This window comes from Callospermophilus lateralis, chromosome 2 (assembly GCF_048772815.1).
Source record: "Callospermophilus lateralis isolate mCalLat2 chromosome 2, mCalLat2.hap1, whole genome shotgun sequence".
Taxonomy (NCBI): domain Eukaryota; kingdom Metazoa; phylum Chordata; class Mammalia; order Rodentia; family Sciuridae; genus Callospermophilus; species Callospermophilus lateralis.
The window spans coordinates 110,670,277-110,689,235 of NC_135306.1; the positions used below are offsets into that span (position 1 = coordinate 110,670,277).

The window sequence follows — 18,959 nt, forward strand, 5'->3', positions numbered from 1 at the left end:
GGAGTCCTGGTATGACTTACCAAGTCCTTTTCGCTGAGAGTCTTAGAAGGTTGCAGTCATGGTATTGGGTGGACTGCATTTTCACAGAGGCTTATCTAGGGAAGAATCCAATTCCAAGGTCACTCAGGTTATTGCAGAATGTATTTTCTTGTGGCTTTGTGATTGAGAAACCCCGCTTTTTGCTGGCTGTTGGCTAAGGGCCACCTTCAGGTCATATAGAGAGAGGCCTCCTGCAGGTCTTTGAAGCCACCCACAGATCCTTTCCCTCTGGGTTGCACTGACATGGCTGTTGTCTTCATCAGATCCTCTAGCTCCACATGAAGGTGGGGAGGAGATGACACAAAGGCATGAATATGTGTGTATTGGAATAATTGGGGTATCTCCTTAGGATTTGTCTGCATACATAATATAACTTGTGTAGAGATTATTTAATTTTGATTAGGACTGCATCTAATTTTTAAATTCTAATTTGTTATATATGACAGCGGAATGCATTACAATTCTTATTATATTATATAGAGCACAATTTTTCATATCTCTGGTTGTATACAAAGTATATTCCTATTCGTGTCTTCATACATGTGCTTTGGATAATGATGTCCCTCTCATTCCACCATCATTTCTAACCCCATGTTCCCTCCCTTCCCCTCCCACCCCTCTGCCTTATCTAGAGTTTGCCTATTTCTCCCATGCTCCCTCTCCTTACCCCACTATGAATTGGCCTCCTTATATCAGAGAAAACATTCGGCATTTGTTTTTTTTGGGGATTGGCTAACTTCACTTAGCATTATGGTGATCTGTCTTAATGAAAATTAGTCACAGAGTACAATCCAAATACCAGTTTAACTCCATAGAGCTAATTGTAGTGAGAAGAAAAAACTTTTTATAATAATTGGCACTAGGTAAAATGAAAATAGGTAGCAGAGATTTAATGGAGCATATCAGCAGAGTATGAGAAAAGAACTTGGAGAAAGGTTGAAGTACTGTGATATATTTCCTTATTTCAGAATTTTGCCAGCTAATGCTGCCTACTTTCATTACTAGTCACTTTACTGTGTTTATATTTAAAAGCTCATTACTATAAAACCTAGTTTTGAGAAGCAGCAAAACAGATAGTTAATGGCTCAGGTTCTTCACTGCCTGGGTTGAAATCCTGCCTCTGCAACTTTCTGTTGTATAACCTGGGTAAATTTCTTCCTTGGTATATGCCTCAGAAAATTCTGCAAGATAAGAAAATAATTATAGGGCTGGGGATGTGGCTCAAGCGGTAGCGTGCCCGCCTGTCATGCGTGGGGCCCGGGTTCGATCCTCAGCACCACATACAAAGATGTTCTGTCTGCCGAAAACTAAAAAATAAATATTAATAAAAAAAGAATAATTATAGTACCTGCTTTTTAGTGTTGTTATGTGAATTAATAGTTAATTATTATTCATTTTTTTCAAGTGCGATAATGGTGTTGTAGTTATATTTTTAAAAAGAGAATGAATTCAGCTGGGTATGGTAGCACATACCTGTAATACCAGTGACTCTGGGAGGCTGAGCAGGAGGATCACAAGTTTGAGGATAGCCTTAGCAACCTATCAAGAGCTTGTCTAAAAAATAAAAAGGGCTGAAATGTGGTTCAGTGTGAGAGCACACTTGTGTCCCATCTTTATACCCTGCCCATAATATTGTCTAAGATGTAAAACAGATCTCAACATACAGCATAATAGGTTGATTTTTGCTTAAACTGTGGATACTTTTAGTGTTTCAAAAAGCCCTTCACTGTTATTAACTATATTCAGTTTTTTTAGTCAATTAGTACAGTTAATAGTTTTTTCAAAATATTTTTTAGTTGTAGATGGACATGATACCTTTATTTATTTATTTATTTATTTATTTATTTTCATGTGGTGCTGAGGATCAAACCCATTGCCTCACACCTGCAAAGCAAGTGCTCTACCACTGAACTACAACCTCAGCTCATGATAGTTTTAAGTAAAATTCTTGGAGCTCTTTTAGCAGCTTTTTGAAATTCTAGACTTGTGCTCTAATGTCAATTTAGGAATCTCATGGAAGGTCAGTATTGAGGATGTATGTAATCTGCTAAAGGAAAGCAGACATTCTTGTTAAATGTTAATTTTGTTATATTAAGCATGTATTTAATGTCATTGTGTTTGACATTTAATGTGGTTATGTCTAATCCACGTAATAGTGAGTTATATTTTAATGGAACCATGAATCAATTTTTTCTACAGCAGTGTCTTTTAAAAATATTATTTATTTATTTAGCTGGACACAATATCTTTATTTATTTTTATGTGGTGCTGAGGATCGAACCCAGGGTCTCGCACATGCTAGGCGAGTGCTCTACCACTGAGCCACAACCCCAGCCCCTACAGCAGTGTTTTTTTAAATCAATAATCCCAAACCTATCTATAAAATAAATATTAGAAATTTGAGAATTAATTAATGTTTACCAGACTTTACAGGGATTGAGTTATATAAATACACTATTCATCACATGAAATGCTAAAATTCATTATGGAAATGAAATTTATTTTAATTGAAAATGTAATGGTTGCTAAATATAAGGAACTCATTGAAGCTAGAGTAAATGCAAAAAGCCATCACACAAAGAAAGCATTCCCATTTTGATGGAATTCCAAAAGGATATCATCTGCCAGCTGTGTTGGTATGCAGCTGTGATTAGGAAAGCCCCTCAGAAGGTAGTTGATTCTAGAGTCCTACAGAGCACAGGGAAGCTGGCTTTTTAACCTTGGATTACATAGGGGAAACAGCCCAGTACCATAACCATTCAGACTAGGAAGAGATGGTTTGACAAAGATGCACCTCTTTACAATTAACTCACACTCCTGGCATCTTAAGAATGCATAACAAGTAAGATTTAGAAACAAGGAGGGTAAGATGCTGTTAATGGAGATTGCTTCCAGTTTTTCTTTAGTTTCATTGTCAAATAATGGGGAGATGTCAAAGATAAGAAATTCAGAAAACTTTTCAACCATTACTGTGTTCCCTCCTCACTCAAACTCCTGCTATCTCATGGCAGACTATCTTAATGGACCTTGGGGGCATATTAATACAATTTGAAACAATTTAATACAGGTACCATTGCTGGTTTTATTCACCAAAAACAGCATTGCCATTGTAAGGTTAGTAGATACCAATGTAATAAGTCCTCCTAGGGTAGGTTTAAGAAAGTTTTGTTATGACAGATGAGTTAAACCTGCTTTTCAGCTGATGCTTTAAAAAGTTTTAGTGTTCTAGGTGCTGTATCTAAATGTACTAAACAGTACTCAGGCTCCTTGACAAATGCTGTTCTTGGGAAGAGCATAATCCTTCTGTGAGTCCATGTTATTTTTACCTATGAGTTGGCACTCCAGGAAAGAGTAGCATGCACTTCATTAAGAACATTCACTTGAAATTCATTCAGCTTTCTGCTTCTTTCTTACCTCATTTTCAGGCCACATTGCCAAGTTCTTTCACCACATGTCTAATCTTTCTTCTTTGGGATTAAAATCTAATCTTTTATATAGCTTAATTTTCCACTACAGCTATTAAATTTTCTTTGGGTTCTGTAACAATGATTATTTTGTCTTTATGCCACTTTTTTAAAAAAATATTTTTTAGCTGTTGATGGATTTTATTTTGTTGTTTTATATGTGGTGCTGAGAATCTAATCCAGTGTCTCACACATGCGAGTCAAGCATTCTACCACTGAGCCACAACCCCAGCCCTATGCCACTTTCTTAGATATTGTTCTTTGCCACTTTAAACCGTTAGACCTTCCTTCTTAAATCATTTAGTTCTTAACCCTATACTTACCCATCTCTAATACTTTTTGAAGCATTCTTGGACTGGGGATGTAGCTCAGTGGTAGAGTGCTTGCCCAGTGCTTGAGGACCTCAATTCCATCCCAAGCAAGCTCCCCACCCCCACCCCCGAGCATCTTCCCTCCAAGAAAAAGAATATCAAAAGCACCTCTCATTTGCCCAACATTCTTCTTCAACCCCTTGTCTTCTTTTGCTCTATTCAAGTTTCAGGGCATCATTTTTTACCGACTTTCTAACCTTAGAATTAAGCCATGCGTTGTATTTTATAAAATATCCCTCTTTTAAACCTGCAGTTTGTCAATATAAATGCCTGAAAATGAGACATTGAATACTGATACTCTGTATCAGATTCTTACTGATTTTCAGTGTTACTGTCACCTCCATTTTCCCTCCTCTCTCTCTCTCTCTCTTTTCTCTTTTTTTCTTTCTTTCTTTTCAAACATCTTTTTGTTTGAGTTCATTTAAGTGGTCAATGGACAGGCCAAGAGTTGATTTAATATACTATAAACCATATAAAACATTGTTGGCACTTTGTAAATGTTAAAATAACAACAATAACAACAGTAAAAATGTCAGTGTGCCTAAGAGAGTTGTCTATGATGTTAGAAACACATCTAGGACTTCTGCTGTCTAAGAGGGTAAATGTTAACCAGATGGGAATTATTGGAACTGAAAAATAATTTCCTTTTTGTCTTTGAAAATTTCCCTTCTATGCCTTGAATTTCAACTAATCACCAGAAAATTTCCTTTGCTTCAGACACCACTTATTAATTATGCACAGTGTTCCAACTTAGAAATGCTCAAGAATAATACATGTTCCATGGTATATTTTCCCACTTTTGGTAAGACCTCCATTCTCAATCATGCAGACATTGTAAATGCACTAGCTATTTTATATTCACCCTGTAATACAGCCCAGAGAAGTTTAGAAAAAATAGAAGTTCAACTGCTCACTTAACAAATACTGGATATTTTAAATTATGGTTAAATGCTTACTTTGGGGTTCATTCAGAGCTGATAGGCCCTTTTCTTTGTCGGCCATGTTGAGTCCTCTTGTCTGGATTTGGCCAGTTCCCTTCTATCCCAGCCATTCCTTAGGCTTGACAACTGCATGTTTTTAAACGGTTGTGATTGGTGTATAAAATTGAATAAAATAATAACTTCTTTCCTAATATCTATCTTTGGTTTGTTTTTTAATACTTGATTTAACTGTTTATTAAAAACTAAAATAAGGACTCCAGCTGAGCAATTGGTTTCAATGCAGAGGTAGGATCATCCCAAGATGGTGGCTAGCCTACCTTCTGACCTTGGCCATGTGGTGCATTATTAATCATGGTCGTTTAGTGCCTGGGAAGTTTAGCTTAAGACCCAGCTTATGTAGTTTGTGTTGGTTTGGGATTTCATTAAACCCATTTTTCTGAAGATAATTCTATTTTCTTGTAAGTTTAAAAGAAAAAAAATTTCATCAAGGCTGGTTTCAAATGCATTTAAGTTCCTTTTCAAGTCAACTATTCCCACCTTGGTCCTATAAAAGAATTAAGCCCTACAGAAAAAAACAAAACAAAACAAACAAACAAACACAACTTTTTTTTCCTTTTCTTTTTTTCCTCCATAGCTTTGTTGTGGTAAAATTAAAGTGCAAGAAAATGTACATATTTGAAGTATGCAATTTGAAATCATGCAGACTGTGTTTCCTGCATGATTTATTACATTAGAAATCAATTACCTTAAGATATATAGAACCTCCCCTCACATGTCAACTATTTTAAAATTAAATGGCATGTATTAATATCTCAGAGGTCAAGGAAGAAAGTATAAGAAACGTAAATAAAAAGTACTTTGAACTAAGTGATAAGAAAGGCTTAAAATATCAGGGTCTCTGGGATGAAATAGTACTCATATGAAGATTTATAACTTGAAATACTTGTATCAGAAAGAAGCTAGAGTAACAACCAAATTATTTTCAAATTATGTAGAACGGAAAAAATAAAAATGCCAGTGACTATTTTCTCAATTCTCCCAAATATGGAACCATTCTAAGTGTGTAGGAGAGAAGTTGGCCACATTACATACAGTGATGCATTAGGCAGTTGTTCTCAAAGTTGATTCTTTCACCCCAGAGTCTCTAAGATTCTTTTTGTGGGTCTTCAATGTAAAATTGTTTCATGAAATTGCTAAGGTAGTCTTCATTTTTCAGTTTCTCTTCCAGTTATAACATGAAGAATCCACGTTATAATTTCCAGAGACTACATGTAATGTGATGATGTAGTTGGTCTGATAGTGTGCTTTGTATATACCTTTTAGAGTTTTGTTTTAATTTCCAATTTTAATTAATTTAATTTAAAAGTCAATATTAATATGTACCACCTATATAAACCAAACTTCTTTGAAGGTTCTCAGTAATTTTTTTTTTTTTTCCCCCTCAGTGTCTTTTAAGAGGAGCTCTGAGACCAAAAAGCTTGAGAGCTGCTGTTGTAGGGCTGTAAGGCTTCCTTCTCTTAAAGAGCCCCTCACATGGCCAGTAGCGAGCTGCTCAGGGGTCGGGCAGTGCAGTAAACCAGTCACTTGTTCAGTAAGCAGTTTTCAATGGAATTAAATTTGAGTTCTTAGAGTATAACTTTTGAGACTTTGAGATTCTCTCCCAAGGCAGTGTTTGAGCATTGAGTACTCTGTGGCTTGGGAAGTTTTCTATGAGGTATAGAACTGGCAAATCTCATTATCAAGTCAACCTTTTCAGAAGTCATCTTTATGGAATGTGTCCTTTAACTGTTAGATTAATTATCTAGCTTATTTGATTCACTTGGACTAGTCCTGTCTACTAAAATGAGGGATAAATAAATATATGTACACACATGTACATATATTCTAGCAATACTAAGAATTTCTAATCATATTTAAACAGTAAAAAGAAGTGGGAAATTAGTTTTAAAATGTATTTTATTTATGGGCTGTGTTGTGGCTCAGTGGTAGAGTACTTGCCTACCATGTGCGAGGCACTGGATTCGATCCTTAGCACCACATAAAAATAAAAAAGTAATGTTGGGCTGGGGATGTGGCTTAAGGGGTAGCACGCTCGCCTGGCATGCGTGCGGCCCGGGTTCGATCCTCAGCACCACATACAAACAAAGATATTGTGTCCGCCGAAAACTAAAAAATAAATATTAAAAAATTCTCTCTCTCTTTAAAAAAAAAAGTAATGTTATTTTATTTAGCCTAGTATCCAAAATATTATCATGTTTACATATAATTAATAAAGCTTATAAATGTGATAGTTTACATTCCTTTTTTAGTACTAAATATTATATATTTGGTTTATATTTTATTTTTATATTATGTAGACTAGCCACATTACAAATGTTTGGTAGTCACGTGTGGCTGGTGACTACTGTATTAGGTTATACAGGTCTAGATCACAATGTGATTCTGGAATTGACCTGAGAATTATCTAGAGTAGATAAGCTTTGAAACAGAAATAGAGAATAAAAATTTTGCAGCAGATGTTAATATAAAAATGTAATTCATTGAACAAAATTCACAAGGGCAAAACATTTATCTGCCTAAATTTTAAGACATTTCAAAGAGAAGTAAAGCTTCTTTCCTTAAATGAATATTGAAAATTTTTTTCTATAGCTATGAAAATGTTTGCTCTTCCTTCTTAAGCTTACAGACTATTTACTATATTCTGTGAAATTATTATACATGTATCTGTATACCCATTTAAGGGAAGTCTTTTGAGAGAAATTTAAGTTCTTGTGGTCTTTGTGTTTACTGTCTAAATGATCTTTTTACAGAATGTCCATTTGTCATCCCATAGCCCTGAAATCCGACCATCAGGGCTTTATTTTTGATGGGGAATGATGAGGAAGAAGGTTGGTTTGTTTTGATCCCAATAATGAACTTCTCCCTGGTTCTTTGTCTTTTATTTTGTCACCTTATCTTGCCTGTGAATGTTGTGTCAGAATATACAAGTGAATTATTGCCTGTTGTTGGGAAGAAACCACTATTTTTTTCAACTTCATTCACTATGAGCATTACTTTGCTTGCAAAAATGAGGGGAGAATAAAAGACTTATGGTTTTAGAAGTGAAAACTAAAGGGAGGAAATGATTGTTTTTTCCCCTTCTAGAATGAATAATAAAGAACTATGACTTTGGCATGATCTGAATTTAATTTTTTTCCTTACCATATGCCAAATTAAAAGGAAGAGTTTGTTGAAAGGAAATGTCTTGAGGAGGGAAATTCTTAAGGACTTTCACATTCTGTATCTGTTTACCATGATATTTGATGCAGTGCCATGATTAATTAACATTAGAGTGTCAATTCACAGAATCATGTATTTTGTAAGATGAAAGAATTCTGTGTAGAATAGGTGGACTTAGGAAATAATAGCCTCTTAGTAATGTGTTGGAAATTGCATTCTTGTTATAATTTCTGTTTCTGTGTGTGTGTGTGTGTGCGTGCATGTGTGTCTTGTGAATTATAGATTTTCAGTGAATTATAGATTTCCAATCTAAGTATGTGTTCTTTGAGAGTTTGTTTTCTATTTATTTACTGATTTACTTTTGCTATAGGCACATTTTTCAAGCAGCTAGTACATACTTTAAGCTAAACCCTATATTAGATAGCCTCCAGTAATCTGTAACTGTGAAATTCTTGTTCATTGTTCTGTTCAGGTATTCTCAAAATAATCATACCTGCATGCTGGCTCCCTGCTCTCTGACTTAGTATTTTCTATATTCCGTTGTGTGTGTTTGTTTGCTTTTTAGAAAACATCCCTTTTCCAGTTTATAGCTAAGGTAGGACCTGAGCTTCAGGAAGTTGCCTTCCACATTAAGTTGTTCTATCAGGCAGTAGTGTGGTTGCCAAATGGCATTAAGTGTTGTTCTTGGGTGTTATAGTCCTTAGTGGGGACTGCAGGGGAGGCTGGCCTGCTGTGAAGAAGCTGGCTGCTCTCTCTGGCATAGCCCTCAGGGTCGGGCCTTGCTGTGGCTCAATCTGACTTTCCTGAATGGAATGCAGTTTTCCCCAGCTCTGTTCCTTCCATGTTCTTCCCACATCAGCTGGCAGCAATCAGTTAGTTATGAATGTTGCCCACAAATTGTTAGCTATTTTTCTTTTTGGCCCCCCAACTTGCCTCTTGAATAAAGAATCAATGTAATTCGGATCCAGGATTATGTTGCTTAGTGAAGCAAATCTAATCTTTGCCAAAGATTGCCTAAAATTTAGGGCTTGATTCCAGAAAATATTAAAATAACAATAGTAGTATCTGTAATTAATACATACAGTAGTGTGCCCCCCCCCAATCAGTGGGTGATACATTCTGAGACCCCTAGTGGATGCCTAAAACTTGAGATAGTACCAAACCCTGTGTATACTATGTTTTTTCCTATGCATACATATTGTGATAAAATTTAGTTTATATATTGGGCACCATAAGAGATTGACAGTAGCTAATAATTAAATAAAACATTATAACAAGTACACTGTAATAAAAACTATGTGAATGTTCTCTATCAAAATTTTGTACTACATATCTTAGCAACTTCAACATACAATTTCTTTTCTTATTAAGATGAGAACTTGGTACTATTCTAGTGTATGGCTTCTCTTGAAAGTGTTCATCATGTCATACAGTTCGTGGTTAACTCTTCTTTCTGGCATCTCCAAATTGCCAGCATCACGGCTCTTGTACCTCAGGATCATTAGTAAGTAAAATAAGGGTTGCTTGAGCACAAGCACTGTGATTTTATGACACTTGATCTGATAACCCAGTTGGCTGCTAAGTGACTAATGGGAGAATAGCATATACAGTTAGATATGCTAGACAAAGGGATGATTCCTGTCACAAACAGAATGGTATCGGATTTCATCATGCTATTCAAAATGGTGTGCAGTTTAAAACTCATGAAAGATTTTATTTTTGAAAATTTCCATTAAATATCTTTACTCCATAGTTGACTGAGGATACCTGGAGCTGCCAAGAGTGAGTTGCAGATAAGAGGGGTCCCACTGAATTGCATGATGAACACTTTCCAGATATTATGCTAATCATTCATTAACTTAGTTAACTCTCAGCAACCCTTTAAATGAGGTTCCACTGTTGCCAATATTTTATAGAGAGGGAGCTACAAAAAAAAAAAACAAAACTTGCTCAAGTTAAGGAATAATTTAAAGGTTTGGAATCTAAGTATCTTGACTTCAGAATTCTTGCATTTGGTAGTCTATTAAATTGTTGGGCAAAGCTTCACCTTTGAGTGTTTTGTGAAATTTTAAATCTCAGTGCACTGAAGGATAGATAGAATTTAATGTTTGTTTGTTTGTTTTGTACTGGGAATTGAACTAGGGAGCACTCAACCATTGAGCCACATCCCCAACCCTATTTTTGTATTTTTAATTTAGAGACAAGGTCTCACTGATTTGCTTAGTGCCTCGTTGTTGCTGAGAAATTTAATGTTATAAAATTTCTGTTTGTCAGGCCTATTGGCATATGCTTGTAATTCCAGCTACTCGAAAGGCTGAGGCAAGAGGATGAACAAAATTAAGGCCAGCTTGGACAATTTAGTGAGACCCTGTTTCAAAGAGCTGGGGATATAGCTCAGTGGTTTAGTGCTCCTGGATTTATACTTACTGTAGTCTCCCCCAGAAGATAAGAATGAGTTTTAGTATTGTTATGATTTAGATGTGCTGTCCACCAAAAGCTCATGTGTGAGTCAATGCAAAAAGGTTTGGAGGAGAAATGATTGGGTTATACTCAGTGAATTAATCCCTAATGGGATTAACTGAGTGGTAACTGGAGGCAGGTGGGATATGGCTGGAGGAAGTGGCTCATTGGAGGCATGGCTATGGGGTATATATTTTCTATCTGGAGGGTGGAGTTTCTCTCTCTGCTTGCTGATCCTAATATGAGCTGCTTCCCTCCTCCACACTCTGGCATGATGTTCAACCTCAACTCAAGCCCCAAGAAATAGAGTCTGCTGACAATGAACTGAGACTTCTGAAACTGTGAGACTCCCCAAATAAACTTTTCCTTCCCTCAGTTGTTCTGGTCAGATCTTTTAGTCACAGTAGAGAAAAAGCTTACTATTTTCAAGTTTATAGGACTGTATTCCCTTTATGTGATGACAGATGCACTTGTTATAGAATGTAAAACCATGTATATATATATATATATATATATATATATATACACACACACACACACACACACACACCCCACACTATATACATACACTATACCTTTATATTTATTAAAGTATAATTTTTATTAGGTATACGGCATCTATTCTAATAGATGATTAGATCTGGCTTTCTATTTACTTTAAAAGTGTTAGGGCTCAGAAAACAAATGAAACTCAGAGTCCAATGTGAATCACAGGCCCTACAGTATGACTCCTCCAATTACAGTATAATATGCTCTGTTGAGAATGAAATAGTACAAAAATTTGGTCATTTTCCTTGGCGACTTTCCCCACCTTCCATCAATGCCAACAATTGATAGCACATGAAAAAGACGGGGCATTTAAACCACAATCCCTTGTCTATACCCCCATTGTTAAGACCAACACTAGTGCTTGGTGCTTTCCAACCTTTTGCACATTGCAATGTTCACAGAGAATTGTGTTAATTCTGGAGAGAACAGATGTGGCTCCCTGAGACTGGAGGTATTCCATTGTCACTCACAACCCATTTCCATCACACCTGATCATTGGTTTGTGAGTTTCTAAGCTTGTTAGATATATGAAAGTATTCTGGATACTACCAAGTGCCATGCATATTTAAGTTTTTTTTTTTTTTTCATTAAGACTCAGGTATTCATTCTATAAAGAGACATGATTGTCATGATAACTTTGTTTTGGGAGCTGTCCTGAGAGTAGCAGGAGCATATGCCACACCAGTTGCTGTAGTTAATGTTCTGTATGTGATCTGGTAGTGCCAAGGAGAAGTAGTTATGCGAGTGGTCAAGGGTCATATGGCTCGAGATTTTCTTGTAGGAGATCAAACAGTAAGATTTGTTAATGATTCTGCTATTTCTCCTCAATAAATTCTCCGCTTTTCAGCCTGTCCACTACTTTATATTCAAATTCTGACATCTAGCCGGGCACAGTAGTGCATACCTGTAATCCCAGCAACTTGAGAGGCTGAGGCAGGAGGTTTGCAGGTCCGAGGCAGTTTCAGTAATTTATTGAGACCCTCTCTCTCTCTCTCTCTCTCTCTCTCAAAAAAAAAAAAAAAAAAAAGAAAGAAAGAAAGAAAAAGAAAAAATGGGGGTAAAGTGTCCCTGGATTTAGTCCCCAGTACCCCAAATCTGTCTTCTTAGTGAATTCTTTCCCTGTTTGTTTCTTCTCCTCCAGGTAAAGGTCATTCATTATCCTCTGTTCTGCCACAGAGCTTTTACAGAGCCCTATTGATTGCACTTGCAGTGTGATGTTATCTGTATCACCTATCTCTTTCTCCTGCTGAATTGTGAATTCCTTGAGGTGAAGGCTGTGTCTGATTATCCTTGTAGCTTGAGCTACACCCAGCTCATTTCATCACATTTCACTGGTAGGCAAGGCAGTGTTCTTGGAATCAAGCTGAAATTTCTCTTTCCTGTTCTCCCATTCTGACATCTGAAACAATTCCAAATAAAGTTATCTTTATTTCAGTCATTCATACATTTAAATAATCTACCATGTATAGTTCCATCCAGACAATGCCTCTGACCTAAATGTTTTTACTGTTGAAATTTTGCTTCCTTTGTTTTTCTTTTTCCTTAATAAATCTCCTTTTCTTCTCTTAGTGTATGGAATCTTGAAATTTTAAGAATTAGAGAATAATAGAGTTTGTCTAGTTTGGCTTTTCATCTAGCTTATATTGATTATGTACTGATTAAGTAATTGAACATGAGATAGGCAGATATTTTGGGAGTGAAACAAATGTTTAGAGTATTTCACTGAGAATGATGAAGTTTAGTAGATTAAAACAAAGTTCTCATTTTCCTTCTGCTTTGAGACGTATGTGCCACTAGGTGTCTTCAGAATGATGGACCAAGAGGAAAGACATTTTGTGTTGAAGCAGTGTGTTTATGGTACAGAAAGATCTTCAGATACTAAGAATTTCACTCTGAAGCCACACATCCTGGATATGCCTCATTCTGACTGTAAATTACTCAGTCTTGGGTTAATTACTTACTCTTGGGTTAATTACTTACTCTTGGTGTGCATTAAAGAAACAAGGGGCATAATAATATGGGTGTTATGAGTTTAAATGAGTTAGTACTACAAAGCACGAGGGATTATGGCTGGCTGGCACAGTAAACGTTTGGTATGGCTGCCGCCACCACTATTACCACCACTTCTGTTGAATTACATAAACACCTGGCAAAGTATGCAAAGCCCTTGTGAAAGTTCTGGTAGAATCTTACTAAAACGTCATGTACCTACAAGAGACCCTATATACTGCTCTGTTCACTGAAGCATGATTTGACCCAGGTTGTAATCGTATCTATGGAGTAATGAAATATTTTGTCGAGGGGTTTACTGTATAGTCTTTTAAAAAATGACAGAAGACCCACTAGCTTTTGGAGTCCTTTCCTATGAGACACACTTGCAAGGACTCTATTTCCTGCTTTTTTTTAAAATTAATAAATTCATTTTTCTCATTGACATTCTGAAAACAAAACAACAATATATATATAAACTGGCGCTTTGTGTTTTGTAAAATATAATGTTTTAAAGTGGATTTTTTTAATATTTATTTTTTAGTTATTGGCAGACACAACATCTTTGTTTGTATGTGGTGCTGAGGATAGAACCCGGGCCGCATGCATGCCAGGCGAGCGCACTTGAGCCACCTCCTCAGCCCCTTAAAGTGGATTTAATTGGGCAAACTTTTTATAAGGCATCAGAGTAAATTTTTTTCCTCTGCTTTCAGGTTGCCATCAAGATCATAGATAAGACCCAGCTGGATGAAGAAAATTTAAAGAAGATTTTCCGGGAAGTTCAAATTATGAAGATGCTTTGCCACCCCCATATCATCAGGCTCTACCAGGTAGGCTGCATAGGGCTGTAGTGAATGGCTATGAAGAACCAGGAGAGTCTGTTGTATTGAAGACTGCCTTTGAAGACAATGTGGATGGTGAACATCTGTGACTTTTTTTCTTATGTTCATCCTACTGTCTTCCCCTCCCTTCTGTCGTATTTTCCCTGGCTCTTTATTGAAGTCTATCTTACCCAGGTTGGTCTTTTTAATTTGTTCTTGAAAACTTGATTTCTTTCTCAGCAAGAATTCTACAAAAACATTATTCTTAAGATAATGAGAGCCTATTTTATTTAGGTCAGAATCCTAAAACATGATGGGAAACCCAAAAGGAATAGAGAATTTTGAGAGATAAAAAGAAATCAATATATTTGTCTTAAAAGATTATTTAAATATTAATTTCTGTGATTGTGTTGTGAATTAGGATGGCAAAGGATATTTTAAGTATTTTCTTGCACCAAGCAAAACCTACCTCTTGGGCCCAGGGTTATAGCTCAGTGTAAGAATGCTTGTCTAGCATCATTTGGGAGCCACTGAGTTCCATCTCCAGACACACACACACACACACACACACACACACAAAACCTACCTCTTTCCTATTATAATAAGGACCTGACTTTAGTTTTCCAAGGTAGCATTTAGTTATTTTGATAATTCAGAATCAGAGTGCATGCCAGGGGGAAATTACTGTTTTAGTTTTCTTATCTTCCTAAGAAACATTAACGTTTTATGAGATCATCAAAATGATTCCCTAGTCTTAATGCAGACACAGTAAATCTGATGATTGGAATTTGAAGCCAGATGGGGGGGAAGGACCTTGTCTTAGCTGGCTGGTGGAAGAGATATTTTGGGAGAGGTGGGGCTTTGGGGTACTTCTCAAATTGCAGTGTGTTGGCAACAGTGAGCTTTGCCTATGCTCAGGGCCAACCCTGCTCACTGCTTTCCACAAGCACAGTCATCTCTTAACTTCTGAAGGAAGTGGCCACCCACTCAGTTTGTTTGCTGTTGTTACTTTGCAGTAAATGCTTTCTGACCCAGACATGGGACCATGTGTAAGACTGGAGAAAGCATGCTCATGCCACAGTGGGCAGGCTTGCTTTAGCCTGTTCATTTTATGGAAAAGAGAGCATGTTGTGATGTCAGTATTTGTGGCTAAAGCTACAGCTTTAGAACTCTTCTCTGGCATTAGCTGTCCACACAATGGAATGAATTAGGTCAGCAGGAACAGACCTTTTGAAATTTATCAGACTAAATTATGTTGAACAGAACCTACATTCTGCCCAAGAAGCAACCCTGTGAAAAATTTTCTAGCATTACCTGAGTACAGCTAGCAAGCTTGCAGGTATCATAAGCTTGACTTCCTTCTTATCTGGTAGACTGAATAAACTTCTTGACCTCATTTTCTAAAATAAAGCATCTTAAAAGTTTTCTGAAGAGGCTGACTTGTAGATGTTAACCTTAAAACTGAATTCTGCAAGTTTACCTATCTTACTCAAGATTGCACTAGTTTATAAAAATTTCTCTCCTCTAGCCATGACCTTAGACAGTGTCTTTTCATTTTGTTTTCTGAGCAGCTAGTATTTTTAGTAGGAAATCCTAGCTGCCAAGGTGATTGGCTGGAAAAATGTCTACATATGATGTCAGATAGTTTTCAGGTCAGTTTCTCAGGTTTATAGAGTGACCAAACATAGGTCACGATATAGGAAACAATGGTTTTTGAACTTCTAAACATTTTAGTAATAAAAGAATATTTGCAGTTAATAAAAGGCCTGGGAAATACATAGTATTACATTAATTTTTAATTTTTTCCCTAAATACCTTCATATATTTAGAGCATTTGCTACTTTTTTTTTTGGTACTGGGGATTGACCCCAGTAGTGCTTTACCACTGAGCTACACCCCTAGCCCTGTTTATTTTTTTATTTTGAGACAGGGTCTTACTATTTTGCTTAGGACCTCACTGAATTGCTAAGGCTGGCTTTGAACTTGTGATTCCCTTGCCTCAGCCTCCCAAGTCACTGGGATTACAGGGTTGTGCCACCAGAGGACTTACTTTTTGTCCTATAAGTTAACATATAGAGAGAGCTTAGAACATGTAACACACAGTGGACTGATATCAGCAGGATAGAGTTTTTGAACAAAGGTCAAAAAAGAATAACCTAACTGTTAAGATTTAAAAACTTAAAATCTTTCACTGTACTCATAACAATGGAATAATATTAAGCCATTAAAAGAAGAGATAGATCTATACATTAAATAGTACTCATGTATGATATTAATGTATAAAGATACAAAAGAAATAACTGGGAATTAATTTAACTAGCTATAAAATGGTAAAAGTCTAGAATTGCCATGTCAAATATGGTAGACACTAGCCACATGTAACTGTTGAATATTAAAATGTGACTAAAGTGACTACAGAACTGAATTTTAAGTTTTATTTAACTTTAATTAACTTAAATATGAAAACTGAAGCCATTTACCATTGTTTAAGATAATATTTTGGACATGTTGGGGTAAGTAAAATATATTATTAGAATTATTTCCCTCTTCCCTTTTACTTCTTAAATATGGCTACTAGAAAAGGTAAAGGTATATATGCAGCTCATTATATTTTTTATTGTATAGCATTGCTTTTGAAGGATGTATGATAATTATTAACAATATTCCTTTGGGGAAGTGAGATGAAGGGGATTGGTAAGAGGAAACCCTTTGGTTTCTTGTTTATATACTGGGTATTTAAAGTGTTTATGATGTGTAAGATATATGCATATATATTACTTTGTTTAAAATGTTTGATGAGAAAGGTAAAAAGGAAGAAAGGAGTGACAATGCACTATACCATTTTTTTTTTTTTAAATGTAGCAAATGGGGACCAAGACAGATACAAATGGATAGTTTATATTACTTAGAGAGTTGATATTTTAATAAAGATGTAGGGAAGATCCGTGGAGAAGAAAGAGATCGGGAGGGAGGAAGGAGGGATGGGAAAGGGAGGAAATATGGAATGAATTTAAGAAAAATCACATTATTTGCATATATAAATATACCAATGGAAATTTCACCTTTATGTGCGTGTGGAAAGCACCAATCAAGGATGGGTAAATGGATGAACAAGGGGAGGATCAGTGGAGTGCTGGGTGGGGTGGAGGGAAGGAAAGGGGGAAGGGGAAGGAATGGTGATTAAAACAGAGTAGGTCAGATTCCATGTACGTATGATTTGTTACGATGAACTCAGTTACTGTGTGAATTATAATGCTCTAATAAAAAAAGAATGAGAAAACACACAGAGAAAAAAGAGTTGATATTTTAAGTTATTTTTCCCATTTTTGAATAAATGGGCAGTGGAAAGGAAAGTTATCATTTTTTATTTAAAAAGAAAATCCTATGTGATCTTTGCACAGTTCTTAAATGAGTCCCTTTTTTTTTTCTAAGGCTTTTTTTCATTTTAGTTAGGGTTTTGGTGGGACATTTTTGAGCAACAAATGATTAATGTTGAATGTGAACTTTTAAAGTTCTTAGCAGTTTCTTTGCTTCTCAGTTTTGTGGAGATTAATAGATTGTATAAACCTTATAGAATGTCAAAAGGATTCTCTCTTTCAAGTAGAAAATGTTTCTTACTTTTGGGAATATGGATATCTACTTTCTCTGTCTTTTTCTTTTCTTTCTTGTGCTGGGGATTGAACCCAGGGCTTTGTGCATGCAAGGTAAGCACTCTACCAACTGAGCTATATCCTCAGCCCTCTCCCTTTCTTGATAATGTTTATATCTGTCCTCCAATGCATTGAATTTCCTTTAAGCAGTGTGGTATTAATATTTCATTGTAAATGACAAAAGAGGACTCATTAGTTTTTCTTCCTATGATATCAGTCTGCCATTTGTGTCACTGTCACTTTCCTGCTTTTGTACCAGGTTATGGAGACAGAACGGATGATTTATCTGGTGACAGAATATGCTAGTGGAGGGGAAATATTTGGTAAGTACATTTATTGCATTCTTTAAACAGTTATTGAGCACACCATGGCAAACCTAAAATAGCCATTCAATGCCTTTGTCACTTGAGCAGCTGTCACTTGATGCTGTCCTCAGTACTGTCATTTTCTATCAACAAAGTAATTTAACTTTTTTTATTCACCTAGTCAAATCCCTGTAACATCTTTGTTTTTTTTTAGCAAAGGTATTATTTATTTTATTTTGATCAGGTGTTGACCGTTAAGATTAAAGTTCTCCAAAACCAAACATTCCTTCTGATTTTGTGTCTGAAGGTCCCCTCCTGTTGTCAGGTTCTGACCAAGGTTACCAAGACTGACAGAACTCCCACAAGTGTGCGGGCCTCTGTTGTGTGAGAAGGCAACACGTGGAGCAGACAGTCTCACCCTAATGCATTCTTTAAATATAACTTGTAACTGTATTCCTTACCATGTGCTCACATTTCCCCTTGAAGATTTGTGTAATTTGGGGGTTTTGCCTTTGATAGACGTTTTTTTCTCTTATACTTGGCTTTATCACAACATTAAAACTAAGCAGGAGAAATTGTTACTGGCAAATTTGACTTTTTGAAGTGCTAAAAACTAGCAAAAGAATTTTCTTTGGTAACATTGATAAATGGAACCATGTAGAGGTAAACGGTAAACTTTCAAATCTAAATTCATGAATTTTTTTTCTTTTGGCAATTAACTATAGAGAAAGATCTCTTTTTATGTATATTAGGTTTGTCTAATTACTTTTTTAGATTTGTTTTTAATTTTATAAATATGAACACCAACTAATTTAAAATATATTTAAAAACATGGAATCACTTTTAAAGTGGAACATTCTTATTAATGATAAAACAATTGTGACTGCATGAAATAGCCAATGTGTGTACCTGTGTGTGTGTTTTAAACTTTGCCCAGCAATCTAATATTTTTTGTGTCTACAGTATTTTCAGGATAAGCGCTAGTCCTTTTTAAAGAAGGACCAGGCATTTCCTAAGTTTTCTTTAACTGGCTTCATTGATGAACTTATTTTATGCCAAAGCTAGTAGTGATGGAATGAAATTTATAATGAGAATGTAGTGTTAGAAGGAATACTTTGTTTCAAAGAAAGTAATACATTAAAATATTTGAA

At 35.8% G+C, this 18,959-nt stretch overlaps 1 protein-coding gene across 4 annotated transcripts in view; it reads left to right on the forward strand.

Moving 5' to 3' along the window:
* Window positions 1–18,959, forward strand: part of Sik3 (SIK family kinase 3) — a 242,308-nt gene that overhangs the window by 120,448 nt on the left and 102,901 nt on the right. For all 4 annotated transcript variants that reach the window (XM_076846383.1, XM_076846384.1, XM_076846386.1 and 1 more), the window contains exons 2-3: window positions 13,746–13,862; window positions 17,763–17,826. In XM_076846383.1, coding sequence (XP_076702498.1) covers window positions 13,746–13,862; window positions 17,763–17,826 — 181 coding nt within the window. The remainder of the gene's footprint in view (window positions 1–13,745; window positions 13,863–17,762; window positions 17,827–18,959) is intronic.